The sequence below is a fragment of the Leucoraja erinacea genome, unplaced genomic scaffold (assembly GCF_028641065.1).
Source record: "Leucoraja erinacea ecotype New England unplaced genomic scaffold, Leri_hhj_1 Leri_57S, whole genome shotgun sequence".
NCBI classification, from domain to species: Eukaryota; Metazoa; Chordata; class Chondrichthyes; order Rajiformes; family Rajidae; genus Leucoraja; species Leucoraja erinaceus.
The window spans coordinates 122,501-137,621 of record NW_026576487.1 but is presented as its reverse complement, the minus strand read 5'-3'; the positions used below and the strand labels follow the sequence as shown (position 1 = coordinate 137,621).

General features: G+C 49.8%; 1 protein-coding gene across 2 annotated transcripts in view; it reads right to left on the bottom strand.

The window, feature by feature from the left end:
* Nucleotides 1-244: 244 nt before the first annotated feature.
* LOC129694214 (epithelial discoidin domain-containing receptor 1-like) overlaps nt 245-15,121 on the bottom strand; it is a 45,149-nt gene continuing 30,272 nt past the window's right edge. For both annotated transcript variants that reach the window (XM_055630929.1, XM_055630930.1), the window contains 6 exons: nt 14,977-15,121; nt 13,216-13,343; nt 11,496-11,693; nt 10,124-10,358; nt 8,286-8,435; nt 245-5,367 (listed from right to left, as the gene is read on the bottom strand). The exon at nt 14,977-15,121 is cut by the window's right edge and continues 103 nt beyond it. In XM_055630929.1, coding sequence (XP_055486904.1) covers nt 5,227-5,367; nt 8,286-8,435; nt 10,124-10,358; nt 11,496-11,693; nt 13,216-13,343; nt 14,977-15,121 — 997 coding nt within the window. In that variant the 3' untranslated portion in view covers nt 245-5,226. The remainder of the gene's footprint in view (nt 5,368-8,285; nt 8,436-10,123; nt 10,359-11,495; nt 11,694-13,215; nt 13,344-14,976) is intronic.

Below are 15,121 nucleotides of genomic sequence, written 5' to 3'. Positions count from 1 at the left end.
GGCCCATGACTGAGGAAGAACTAAGGGAAGAGACTTGAACTATATTTCGCCTTCCATCACAGTGAGGAATGTGTAGGAGCCACTGTGGTGGATGTTCATGTTAAAATGTGTTTTTGAAGTGATCTGTTGCTTGTAATTGTATGACTGACCCGGCCAATGAAATTCCTCGTATGTTGCAAAAACACACTTGGCGAATATAATGTGATTCTGATTCTGAAGCAGAATAGTTCACGAGACCACCCGCAAGCACTCAAATGAGACTTTATTACAGACATCTACACCAATGCAAGCGGGAACAAGTTCTACAGAGATGCGTCAAAAGTAATTTAATATATATTAGTGTAAAAATCTCTTTGTAAAATATTTACACACCCCCCACAGAATTCAGAACAATTTGATTCTAGCATGACATAAAAAGAAAAAGACCATTAACATCTCATTGTACTCGATATCATTCAAACTATACACCATAATCCTTATCACCTATAATCTTTACCGAGCTCAGTCCTCGCTGTACGTTTAATGGTTGAAGAACGAAAATGGCCACCAGATGCCTGGTTTTACAGGCAGGATGGTTAAGGTTCCTGTTTGTTCAGCAGTAGGTTTCATTTTGTTCTTTAGTTTATTGTCACGTGTACTGAGGTGCCGTTCGGGCAGACGGGGCTCGTCAGCCTGGGAAGGCAGTCCATCTAGGAGATTTAAAACCTCCACTGCCTTGTGGCCATATCCAGTCATGGAAAAGGCTCCTGGAGTAAACCTCAAGAGAATCCGGAGTCGGAGCCCCTAAGGTAGTTTGTCGTTGTCTACAACCTCGCTCTGGCAGCTCCTGCGGCAGCGCTGGTGCCAATGGTAACGGCCCTTTAGATCGATCAGCGACGTGGAGAGGGGGGACGTTCTGCATGGGCAACAGCCTGTCCTCCATATGACATCGATCGCCCAGGCTTGCATCCCACCACACATCACCTGCAAACTGGGATGCATCACCTATGGTCAGTCATGACCGAGGGGGGCCTACTACTACTGAGGGATCAGTAGCGGTGACTACGGAGGGTCTTTGGCCCCGACCATGGGTGAACAAAGGAGGAGGACTGACTGAACTTTGTTGCCTTCCACCACAGTGAAGAAGGTGGATGTTTGTGTTAAGTTCTATTGCGTATTGTGTGTTCTTTTTAAGTGTATCGCTGCTGGCAAATTCATATCACTGCACCTTCGGGTGCATGGGACGAATAAAAGTGACTTTGCCTTTTGACTTTGTATCAGGCAATTGAACCACCCGACCACAACCTGAATTAAACAATAGACAATGGGTGCAGGAGGAGGCCATTTGGCCCTTCGAGCCAGCACCGCCATTCAATGTGATCATGGCTGATCATCCCCAATCAGTACCCCGTTCCTGCCTTCTCCCCATATCCCCGTGACTCCGCTATCTTTAAGAGCCCTATCTAGCTCTCTCTTGAAAGTATCCAGAGAACCGGCCTCCACCTGACTCTCTGAGGCAGAGAATTCCAGACTCACAACTCTCTTGTGTGAAAAAGTGTTTCCTCGTCTCCGTTCTAAATGGCTTACCCCTTATTCTTAAACTGTGTGGCCCCTGGTTCTGGACTCCCCCAACATTGGGAACATGTTTCCTGCCTCTAGCGTGTCCAAACCCTTAATAATCTTATATGAGGCAATTGCCATTTACCTCATTGGTAACCCTCAGACTATCCTTGATCGGACTTTGCTGGCTTTACCTTGCACTAAATGTTCCTTCCTTTATCATGTATGTATACAGTGTAAATGGCTCGATTGTAATCATGTGTTGTCTTTCCGCTGACTGGTTGGCACGCAACAAAAGCTTTTCACTGCACCTCGGTACACGTGACAATGAACTAAACAAGAAGGATTCGTTGAAGGCTCCAGACGTCTTTCACGTTGAAGCTTTAGAGGTTACATTATATTTCTGACACCAGTATGGAGGTGACCAGTGTACACAGATTAAAACCAATATCCCAAGCACCAAAGGATGCAACTATTACCCAATGTTCAAGAAGGAACTGCAGATGCTGGAAAAATCGAAGGTAGACACAAAAATGCTGGAGAAACTCAGCGGGTGAGGCAGCATCTATGGAGAGAAGGAATAGGTGACGTTTCGGGTCGAGACCCCTCTTCAGACTGATGCGGAGTGGGTGGGGGGAAGAAGAAAGGATGAGGCAGAGACAGTGGGCTGTGGGAGAGCTGGGAAGGAAGGAGAAAGCAGGGACTACCTGCAATTGGAGAAGACAATGTCCAATTGTTTAGGTAGTCCCTGCTTTCTCCCTCCTCCCTGCCCCCCATATTTCCTTCGCTCCGTAGATGCTGCCTCACCCGCTGAGTTTCTCCAGCATTTTTGTCCACCTCCTGCTTCATATAGTAGTCAGGTGCACACATTCAGTAGTTAGATCATCTCCGATGCTGCCAAGCCCCGCGCTCAATGGTGTGTTGGTGGTGGGTGGGTCATCTGATGGAAGGCAAGCACTCAGGCGTCCAAGTCTTCCGGATGGAAGGACGTCAGCCCAGTTCACCAGACACAAAGTCTTCCCACTGTGGAAAAAACAGCAGGCAAGCTCCCCGATCCCATTTACGTTCAATCAATGGAAAATGATCCAAACCGTATCCGGCAGTAGTCCTTTCGTTAGGTCGCAAGGAACCATTTTGGAGGTTTGTTGTCCAAACCACTGTAAATCTCGCTACAGATACAATAGTGGCTGAGGTGACACCTCCTCGTTTGCAGATGGGGCTGGCTGATGGGAGTTAGCTTGTAGCTTGTCCAGTGGTGTTCGAGACAGGGAATTAATTCCACGCTGCACGGGTTCCCCGTCCCTTTGGAAGTTCATCCCGCAATCCCGGTAGCTCGGCGTTTAGTTTCGGGGTTTTTTTTCCCAGTTCAGATACAGTGCGGAAACAAGCCCCTTCGACCCACCGAGTCCGCACCGACCAGCGATCCATGCACACTAACGCTATCCCACCCACACACACACACACACTGGGGACAATTTTACATTTACACCAAGCCAATTAACCTGCAAACCTGTACGCCTTTGGAGCGTGGGAGGAAACCGCCGAAGATCTCGGAGAAAGTCCACGCAGATCTCAGGGAGAACGTGCAAACTCCGCGCAGACAGCATCCATAGTCGGGATCGAACCCGGGTCTCAGGCGCTGTAAGGTAGTAACTCTACCGCTGCGCCACTGTGGCTGCCCAGTGGATTCGAGTTATACTGGGCTTACATCCTAGTGGGAGCTGGAATGAACGGCCACAGTTTACTTCTCGTGAACGGAGCTGCAATGCTCCTGCTCGCTAGAACCCACGCATGCACACGCACTATATAATCACGCGCACGCATTTACACACCTGCACACACACACACACACACACACCCATGCACACTCAGTTACACCTGCATACATACCATTCAATCTATCTTTCCCCCCTAAACCACATTCCCTTGCCTTCGCCCCATAGCCCATGACAGTACAGTTCTTGATTAGTGCGGGTGTCTGAGGTTATTTGGAGAGGGCAGGAGAATGGGGTTAGGAGGGAGAGATAGATCAGCCATAGTTGAGGAAGGACATTCTTGCTATTGAGGGAGTGCAGTGTAGGTTCACCAGGTTAATTCCCGGGACTGTCATATGCTGAGAGAATGGAGCAGCTGGGCTTGTACACTCTGTGGAATTTAGAAGGATGAGAGGGTACCTTATTGAAAAATATATAAGATTATTCAGGGTTTGGACACGCTAGAGGCAGGAAACATGTTCCCGAGGTTGGGGGAGTCCAGAACCAGGGGCCACACAGTTTAAGAATAAGGGGTAAGCCATTTAGAACGGAGACGAGGAAACAATTTTTCTCACAGAGAGTTGTGAGTCTGTGGAATTTTCTGCCTCAGAGGGCGGTGGAGGCCGATTCTCTGGATGCTTTCAAGAGAGAACTAGATAGGGCTCTTAAAGATAGCGGAGTCAGAGGATATGGGGAGAAGGCAAGAACGGGGTACTGATTGGGGATGATCAGCCATGATCACATTGAATGGCGGTGCTGGCTCGGAGGGCCGAATGGCCTCCTCCTGCACCTGTTGTCTATTGTCAAATATACACATGTACAATAATTTACACACACACACACAAACATATGCACAGTATATACGTGTGCACACATTCACACACTTTCAAGCATGTATTCACACATCCATGTATACATGCAAATATACAACTGTACTCATTCAAATACACACCCAATCATATGCACCATATACACTTGTGCACACATTCACAGGCATGCAAACGCTTTTCCATTTATACTCACACAAATATACACACATGTACACTCATTTACAGACACACACACACACACGCACACCAAGCCAATTAACCTACAAACCTGCACGTCTTTGGAGTGTGTGAGACTGAAGATGTCGGAGAAAACCCACGCGGTCAAGGGGAGAACGTGCAAACTCCGTACAGACAGCGCCCGTAGTCAGGATCGAACCTGGGTCTCTACCGTAAATTCTCATGACACAGTCACACACGTACACACACACACGCGTGCACACACGTACATACACACACATATATAGACACACGCACAGGTACGCACACTAACACGCACACATACATACACACCCACACAGATGCGTGCGTACAGACACACACACACTTGATTTCCCCCCGCTGATTGGAGTGTCAGTAGTCACACAAACATTGTGAAATTACAGTAGTGCACAGCGATAGTCCTGGGCGGAGCCAACATGCGTCCCCTCCCTCTCCGTCCCTCCTGAAGCTGAGATGAAGCAGGAGAGAGAGATACGAGAGGACATCCCGAACCCTCCCAGCTAAAAAAAGTTTCACATTCCAGTGTCTTCCGCTACAAGGAGATAGAGGCCGGGATTTGCAGCATCCCGATCCGAACCTTGCTTCTTTTTTCCAGGGATGAAGCTGGCTCCTGGGTTCCACCTGAAGGTTGGGCGGGATGAGGCGGGATGAGGGGGGGGGGGGGGGGGGTGGAAGTCCCAGCGTTGGGGTGCCCCTTCCCCCCCACCAAGTAGAGAGAGACTGGTCAGCGATCCAGCGGCTACTGCAAGGCGAAAGAAAAGTAAACCTACGAACACCCGGGCTCTAATGTGAAGCTGCTACGGAAACGGCGGCACATCCGTCTGCGCCCCCGTCGCCGGGCCTGGCGGTTGCGGCGGGCTGTGCCGACCGGCGCATCGTCCTCACTACACCATGTTCATGGCGTCCTCCGTCAGGAACTGGTGGACCTGCTGGAAGGTCGGGCGGTCCTTGGAGTCTCGCCTCCAGCAGCGTACCATCACGTCGTACAGGGCCTGCGGGCAGATGGGTGGTCGCGGCAGGTACACCTGGGGTAGGGCAAGTTGGGGGGGGGGGGGGGGGGGGGGGGAGAGGGAGAGGGAGAGGGAGAGAGGGAGATACAAGTCAAGTCAAGTCAAGAAAGTTTATTCTCATGTGTCCCTGATAGGACAATGAAATTCTTGCTTTGCTTCAGCACAACATAATATAGTAGGCATTTACTACAAAACAGATCAGTGTGTCCATATACCATTATATAAATATATACACGCATTACTAAATAAACTGATGAAGTGCAAATAACAGATAATGGGCTATTAATGTTCAGAGTTTTGTCCGAGCCAGGTTTAATAGCCTGATGGCTGTGGGGAAGTAGCTATTCCTGAACCTGGATGTTGCAGTCTTCAGGCTCCTGTACCTTCTACCTGAAGGCAGCGGGGAGATGAGTGTGTGGCCAGGATGGTGTGGGTCCTTGATGATACTGCTAGCCTTCTTGAGGCAGTGACTGCGATAGATACTACGATACTAATAAACTGATACTAAGAAATTAATATTGAATTGCTAAACTTGCCATTGTTGTATTGCTTACAGCTGCAAGAAAGTGTAGCATCAATAAAGGGCTATAGGTGTATCGCGAGTGTATGTATATATATATATATACTAGACCAAGTGCAGACCCGTTGGGTCTGCTCCCCCAACCCAATATTCCACCATGCACCCGTCTCCTTCAACGGAACTGAAGCCATTCCCAAATGTAAGATTCCAGCTCTCCCCTGCCTCCCTCAGCAGTGGATTGAAAAGAAATTCCAATTGCACCTTCCCTGCCTGCTGCAGCAGTTCCAATTGCCATACCAATTGGCCCTCCACCTCCTGTTGAAGCACTTGGTGTGATATCCCATTGAGGTGAAAAGTTCAGAGTGTTCCTGTCTTGCAACTTTGTATTGAAGTGTGTTGGAAGCTGATAGGAAGGAGCAGCCGTCAACGAATCAAAAGGCAGAAAGGCAGCCGGACGGACGGACGGCAGGCGGCAGCCACAGAGTTTTATATAATAGTAGATAGATAGATAGATTATATATATATATATATATATATATATATATATATATATATATATATATATATATATATATATATATATATGTACAGGGACTTATCTATCCATGCACTGTATACTTGTGTTTATATTTATGCATTTTAAATATGTATGTCATGTTTTATACTATGGCAGTATAACAATGTATTTTATCATGCCAATAACTTTGAAAATTGAGAGAGAAATAGAGAGAGAGAGAGAGAGAGAGAGAGAGAGAGAGAGAGCGAGAGAGAGAGAGAGGAGCGAGAGAGAGAGAGAGAGAGAGAGAGAGAGAGAGAGAGAGAGAGAGAGAGAGAGAGAGAGAGAGAGAGAGAGAGAGAGAGAGAGAGCGAGAGAGAGAGAAGTTGTGAGAAAACGAGAGAGAGAGAGAGAGAGTGAGAGAGAGAGAGAGAGAGAGAGAGAGAGAAAGAAAGAGAGAAAGAGAGAGAGAGAGGACGAGAAAGAGAGGGGAAAAATGAGTGAGAGAGAAAATGAGAGAGAAAGGGAGAGTGAGAGAGAGAGAGAGAGAGAGGCGAGGGGGGAGAGAGAGAGAGACGTGCGAGCAAATGAAGGAGAACGAGGGAGAAAACGAGAGAGGGGGAGAGAAAACGAGCAAAAGGAAAAAACGAGAGAATGGGAGAAAATGACAAGAGGGGGGAAGAGAGAGAGAGAGAGAGAGAGAGAGGGGGGAGGAGAGAGAGAGAGAGGCGAGGGGGTGATAGAGAGAGAGAGAGAGACATTGAGAAAGAAACAAGATGGGACACCTAGGGGACTGTGGTTCATCCAGTGCATGCGTCTGCCTCTCTCCCTCCATTCTCTTCCCTCTCTCTCCCCCTCACCCCTCCTTATAGTGCCCCTCTCCATATCCCCTTCCCTCCCCTTCATATCCCTCTCTCCAATATCTCACCCTCAATATCCCACCTTCAATCCCATCCTCCATATCTCCCATCCATCCATCCCCTTCCATATCCCCCTCTCCAGATCTTACCCTCAATATCCCACCCACCATCTGACCCTCAGTATCCAATAGAGATCCCCCTCCCTCTCCATATCCCCCTCCCTCTCCATATCCCTCCATATCTCCCTCTCCATATCCATCCAAATGCCCCCCTCCATATCTCACCCTCAATATCCCACCTTCAATGCCACCTTCCATATCGCCATCCTCCTCTATATCCACCCTCTCCTCCATGTCCCCCTCTCAATGTCCCACCTTCCAGCCCACCCTCCATATCCTCCATCCATCCACCATGGGGTATATAGAGGGGTATCTCTATATCCCTTCCATATCCCCCTCTCCAGATATTACCCCCAATGTTCCACCCTCCACATCCCCAACCCCCTATATATACCCCTCCATATCCCCTCTTGATATCCCATCCACCATATATCACCCTCAATATCCCACCTTCAATCCCACCCTCCATATCCCCCTCCATATCTCACCCTCAATATCCAATATAGATCACCTCCCTATCCCCCTCCTCAATATTCCCCTCTCCATATCCCACGCTCCACATCCCCCCATATCCCCCCCTCTCCATATCCCACTGACCATATTTCACCCTCAATATCCCACCTTCAATACCACCCTCTATATCCCCCTCCCTCTCCATATCCCACCCATATCTCATCCTCAATATCCCAGCCTCCATATCTCCCTCCCTCACCCTCCATATTCCCCTCCCCCTCCATATCCCCCTCACATCTCACCCTCAATATCCCACCCTCCATGTTTCCCTCCCCCATATCCCCCTCTCTACATCCCACCCACCATATCTCACCCTCCATATCCCACCCTCTATATTCCCCTCCCCATATCCCCACCATCTCCCCTTCCCCCTCTTGTGTGGTCAACCTTTCTCCCCCCCCCCCCCCGTGCAGCCCCCCACTCACCTGCTTGCCCTGCACCCTGAAGAACTCGCCTGCATTCTCGATCACCAGCTCGTCAGTCAGCTGGTGGTATGGCTGCTCCTTGCACAGGACCAGCACCTCCCACAGTGTCACGCCAAACGCCCACACGTCACTCCCCGTGGTGAACTTGCCCTGCGAGGTGGGTGGGGGGGGGGGTGGGGGAGAGACAGAGAGCGAGGGGTCGCCAGGTCAGAGCAGCCAAGAACCGTCCTCCCAGATGCAGCAGCCGACAGCCAGTGGGACTGACCCACCCAGTCAACCAGGCCATTCGGCCCTTTGAGCCAGCACCGCCATTCAATGTGATCATGGCTGATCACCCACAATCAGGACCCCGCTCCTGCCTTCTCCCCATATCCCCTGACTCCGCTATCTTTTAGAGCCCTATCTAGCTCTCTCCTGAAAGTATCCAGAGAACCGGCCTCCACCGCCCTCTGAGGCAGAGAATTCCACAAACTCACAACTCTCTGGGTGAAAAGTGTTTCCTCGTCTCTGTTCGAGTCGTCCACAGTCTACGCTGGGCTCCCTCAATAGCAAGAATGTCCTTCCTCAAATTTGGAGACCAAAACTGCACATAATACTCCAGGTGTGGTCTCACTAAGGCCAACATGCCATTCGCTTTCTTCACTGCCTGCTGTACCTGCATGCTTACTTTCATTGACTGATGAACAAGGACCCCCAGATCCCGTTGTACTTCCCCTTTTCCCAACTTGACGCCATTTAGATAGTAATCTGCCTTCCTGTTTTTGATACCAAAGTGGATAACCTCACATTTATCCACATTACAGCTGCAGAACGGCTCTGTACAACTGCAGAAGGACCCCTTTGCTCCTATACTCAACTCCTCTTGTTATGAAGGCCAACAGGCCAAAACTGCACACAATACTCCAGGTGTGGTCTCACCAGGGCCCTGTACAACTGCAGAAGGACCTCTTTGCTCCTGTACTCAACTCCTCTTGTTATGAAGGCCAACAGGAGCCAAAACTGCACACAATACTCCAGGTGTGGTCTCACTAAGGCCCTGTACAACTGCAGAAGGACCTCTTTGCTCCTGTACTCAACTCCTCTTGTTATGAAGGCCAACAGGCCAAAACTGCACACAATACTCCAGGTGTGGTCTCACCAGGGCCCTGTACAACTGCAGAAGGACCTCTTTGCTCCTGTACTCAACTCCTCTTGTTATGAAGGCCAACAGGCCAAAACTGCACACAATACTCCAGGTGTGGTCTCACCAGGGCCCTGTACAACTGCAGAAGGACCTCTTTGCTCCTGTACTCAACTCCTCTTGTTATGAAGGCCAACAGGCCAAATCTGCACACAATACTCCAGGTGTGGTCTCACTAGGGCCCTGTACAACTGCAGAAGGACCTCTTTGCTCCTATACTCAACTCCTCTTGTTATGAAGGCCAACAGGCCAAAACCGCACACAATACTCCAGGTGTGGTCTCACTAGGGCCCTGTACAACTATACAAATATTATCTTTTAATATTTTACCTTGTATGTATCGTTAGCTTTTAGAAATGTTTGAATGGTGCACTGACTGGCTGACATTTTTAAATTTTGTTGTACATGGTTCATGTTATAATGACAATAAAGAAACTATTCTATACTCCAGGTGTGGTCCTACTAGGGCCCTGTACAACTGCAGAAGGGCCTCTTTGCTCCTATTCTCAATACCTAGTGTTATGAAGGCCAACAGGCCAAATCTCCAGGTGTGGTCCCAGTAGGGCTCTGTACAACTGCAGAAGGGCCTCCTTGCTCCTACACTCGACTCCTCCTGCACCCTCTTCATCCCTCCGCCCACGCCCCCGCGTTAACTCACCAGCAGGATGCTCTCCCAGGCCATCCAGCGGATGGGAAGCACGGCACGCCCCTGGATGCGGTAGTAGTCGCCAGCGTACAGGTTGCGGCTCATCCCGAAGTCGGCAATCTTGATGGCGTAGTTCTCCCCCACCAGGCAGTTGCGGGTGGCCAGGTCACGGTGAACAAAGTTCATGGAGGCCAGGTACTTCATGCCTGAGGCGATCTGGCTGGCCATGTGCACCAGGCTGGGGTAGCTGCGGAGAGAGAGAGAGAGAGGGAGAGAGAGAGAGAGAGAGGGAGAGAGGGGGAGAGAGAGAGCAGAGAGAGGGAGAGAGAGGGAGAGAGGGAGGAGAGAGAGAGAGAGAGAGAGGGAGAGAGAGAGGGAGAGAGAGAGGGAGCGGGGAGAGTTAAGCCCCTGTCCCACTTTCACGACCCTAATCGGCGACCTCTGCCAAGTTTGCCCTTGACTCATACTCGCAGCATGGTCCTCACAAGTTCGTAGGAGGTCGCGAATAGCATGTTGGCCTTTACAACAAGAGGAATCAAATATAGCAACAAAGAGGTCCTTCTGCAGTTGTACAGGGCCCTAGAGACCACACCTGGAGTATTGTGTGCAGGTTTGGCTTGTTGGCCTTCATAGCACGAGGAGCAAAGAGGCCCTTCTGCAGTTGTGAGACCACACCTGGAGTATTGTGTGCAGTTTTGTTCCCCTAATTTGAGGAAGGACATTCTTCCTATTGAGGGAGTGCAGTGTAGGTTCACCAGGTTAATTCCCGGGATGGCGGGACTGTCATATGCTGAGAGAATGGAGCGGCTGGGCTTGTCCACCCTGGCGTTTAGAAGAATGAGAGGGAATCTTATTGAAAAATATATAAGATTATTCAGGGTTTGGACACGCTAGAGGCAGGAAACATGTTCCCAATGTTGGGGGAGTCCAGAACCAGGGGCCATACACAGTTTAAGAATAAGGGGTAAGCCATTTAGAATGGAGGCGAGGAAACACTTTTTCTCAAAGAGAGTTGTGAGTCTGTGGAATTCTCTGCCTCAGAGGGCGGTGGAGGCCGGTTCTCTGGATACTTTCAAGAGAGAGCTAGATAGGGCTCTTAAAGATAGCGGAGTCAGGGGATATGGGGAGAAGGCAGGAACGGGGTACTGATTGTGGATGATCAGCCATGATCATATTGAATGCAGTGATCACATTGAAGGGCCGAATGGCCTCCTCCTGCACCTATTGTCTATTGTCTATTGAATGGCGGTGCTGGCTCGAAGGGCCGAATGGCCTACTGCTGCACCTATGCTTCTATGTTTGTAATTCTGGGTGGTCGGGCAGGAGAATGGGGTTGAGGAGGAACGAGAGATCAGCCGCGATGGAATGGCGGAGCAGGTCTAACCTGATACACGGGACGTTGGTGGCCGTTGCAAACTTGTCTCCCAGTTCGTGGTGGCCGAGGAACTGGTTGAGGTCGCCATTCTCCATGTACTCCGTGATCATGCAGAGCGGGTCGTCCCTGACACACACCCCCAGCAGGCGGATGATGTCGGGGTCGTTCAGCCGGGACATGACCTTCACCTCCTTCAGGAAGTCGTTCCTGTCATCGGGAAAGGGAAGGAACAGGAGTCAGAGAGCAAGCCGACAGTCCCACCGTTATAAACCCCCATCGCGCAAACCCACAAGCCAACACAAAATGCTGGAGTAACTCAGCGAGACAGGCAGCACCTTCTCTGGAGAGAAGGAACGAGTGATGTTTCGGGTCGAGACCCTTCTCCTGACTCCTTGTAAACCTACATATAAGACGTTAGTGAGACCGCATTAAGAATATCGTAGGTAGACAAAAATGCTGGAGAAACTCAGCGGGTGAAGTAGAATCTATAGAGTGAATAATGGATGATGTTTCGGGTCGAGACCCTTCTCCTGACTCCTTGTAAACCTACATATAAGACATTAGTGAGGCCGCATTTAGAATATTGTAGGTAGACAAAATGCTGGAGAAACTCAGCGGGTGAGGCAGCATCTATGGAGAGATGGAATGGGTGACGTTTCGGGATGTTGGCCTTTATAACAAGAGGAGTTGAGTATAGGAGCAAAGAGGTCCTTCTGCAGTTGTACAGGGCCCTAGTGAGACCACACCTGGAGTATTGTGTGCAGTTTTGGTCCCCTAATTTGAGGAAGGACATTCTTGCTATTGAGGGAGTGCAGTGTAGGTTTACAAGGTTAATTCCCGGGATGGCGGGACTGTCATATGATGCGAGAATGGAGCGACTGGGCTTGTACACTCTGGAGTTTAGAAGGAGGGAATCTTATTGAAACATATAAGATTGTTAAGGGTTTGGACACGCTAGAGGCAGGAAACATGTTCCCGATGTCGGGGGAGTCCAGAACCAGGGGCCACACACAGTTTAAAAATAAGGGATAAGCCATTTAGAACAGAGACGAAGAAACACTTTTTCTCACAGAGAGTTCTGAGTCTGTGAAATTCTCTGTGTCAGAGGGCGGTGGAGGCCGGTTCACTGGATACTTTCAAGAGAGAGCTGGATAGGGCTCTTAAAGATAGCGGAGTCAGGGGATATGGGGAGAAGGCAGGAACGGGGTACTGATTGGGGATGATCAGCCATGATCGCATTGAATGGTGGTGCTGGCTCGAAGGGCCGAATGGCCTCCTCCTGCACCTATTGTCTGTTGTCTAAGTCAATTTTATTTCTATAGGCCATTTAAAATCAAATCTCGTTGACGAAAGTGCTTTACATTGGTGCAGGTACTAACGTGCTTGAAGTTTATACGGAACCACACAGGGAGCCAGTGGAGAGAGGCCAGGATCGGGGTGATGTGGTCCCTTTTTTGGGTGCCCGTCAGGAGTCTCACTGCGGCGTTTTGGACCAGTTGCAGTCGGGACAGGGAAGATTGGCTGATGCCAGTGTAGAGGGAGTTGCAGTCATCGAGGCGGGAGGAGATAAATGTGTGGATGATTTTTTCGAGAACATTTTCCCTACACCTAGCCCATCCAGTCCATTAAGAATTTTATGTCGTTTCGAAAAGATTGCCTCTCATCCTTCTAAATTCCATTGAATAGTAGAGGCTTACTAGACCCCCAAGAGATAGGAGCGGGGACCTACCTGGCGTTTTTGGTGGCATCTGAGCGCAGCATTTTCACGGCCACCATCAGGGGGCGGCCTTTCCGGATGTTGAGGGGGAAACCCAGGCCCTCCAGCTCCTGAGGGTTGTCCACTTCACAGAGGTGAACCTGCGGGGAGCGAAAGATCCCAGATTGGTGCCAACTCACCAAATGCAAGAACAAATCGGATTAGAAACATGGAAGCATAGACAATAGGTGCAGGAGTAGAGGCCATTCGGCCCTTCGAGCCTGCACCGCCATTCAATATGATCATGGCTGACCATCCAACTCAGTATCCCATCCCTGCCTTCTCTCCATACCCCCTGATCCCTTTAGCCACAAGGGCGACATCTAACTCCCTCTTAAATATAGCCAATGAACTGTGGCCTCAACTACCTTCTGCGGCAGAGAATTCCACAGATTCACCACTCTCTGTGTGAAAAATGTTTTCCTCATCTCGGTCCTAAAAGATTTCCCCCTTTATCCTTAAACTGTGACCCCTTGTTCTGGACTTCCCCAACATCGGGAACAATCTTCCTGCATCTAGCCTGTCCAAACCCCTTAAGAATTTTGTAAGTTTCTATAAGATCCCCCCTCAATCTTCTAAATTCTAGCGAGTACAAGCCGAGTCTATCCAGTCTTTCTTCATATGAAAGTCCTGACATCCCAGGAATCAGTCTGGTATTAACGTACATGGGTAGACAATAGACAATAGACAATTCTTGCTATTGAGGGAGTGCAGCGTAGGTTTACAAGGTTAATTCCCAGGATGGCGGGACTGTCATATGCTGAGAGAATGGAGCGGCTGGGCTTGTACACTCTGGAGTTTAGAAGGATGAGAGGGGTCTCATTGAAACATACAAGATTGTCAAGGGTTTGGACACGCTAGAGGCAGGAAACATGTTCCCGGTGTTGGGGGAGTCCAGAACCAGGGGCCACACAGTTAAAGAATAAGGGGTAAGCCATTTAGAACTGAGATGAGGAAACACTTTTTTCTCACAGAGAGTTGTGAGTCTGTGGAATTCTCTGCCTCAGAGGGCGGTGGAGGCCGGTTCACTGGATACTTTCAAGAGATAGGGCTCTTAAAGATAGCGGAGTCAGGGGATATGGGGAGAAGGCAGGAACGGGGTACTGATTGTGCATGATCAGCCATGATCACATTGAATGGCGGTGTTGGCTCGAAGGGCCGAATGGCCTACTCCTGCACCTATTGTCTAATGGTCGCAGGTATATGGAATGCGCTGCCAGAAGAGGTAATTGAAGCAAGTATGATCTGAACGTTTCAAAAACAGTTACATTGGTACATGGATAGGATAGGCTTAGAATGGCCTAATCCAGCACCTATTGTCCATTGTCTATTGATTAGTCAATAGACAATCTATTCTATCGGAGTAGACTTGATGGACCGAATGGCCTACTCCTGCACCTATAGTCTATTGATTGAATGGCGGAGTAGACTTGATGGGCCGAATGGCCTACTCCTGTACCTATAGTCTATTGATTGAATGGCGGAGTAGACTTGAAGGGCCGAATGGCCTACTCCAGCACCTATAGTCTATTGATTGAATGGCGGAGTAGACTTGAAGGGCCGAATGGCCTACTCCTGCACCTATAGTCTATTGATTGAATGGCGGAGTAGACTTGATGGGCCGAATGGCCTAATTCTCCTCCAATTCCTTGTGATGTTAATGACACCCATTGATGACAGTCCAGCCCGCTCAACGCCCTCGTCCCCTCCCCTCTCCCCCCCTCATCTACTCACCTCCCCGAACTGCCCCTCCCCCAGCTTCTCACGGAAGACCAGGCGTTGCCGGGGGAACTCGCCGACAGTCACGTCCTTGCCGGCCGGCCCGTCCACGGCCAGGGCGGGCACGGCGTAGGTGTTGTTCCCCGTCACCCCCTGGAGG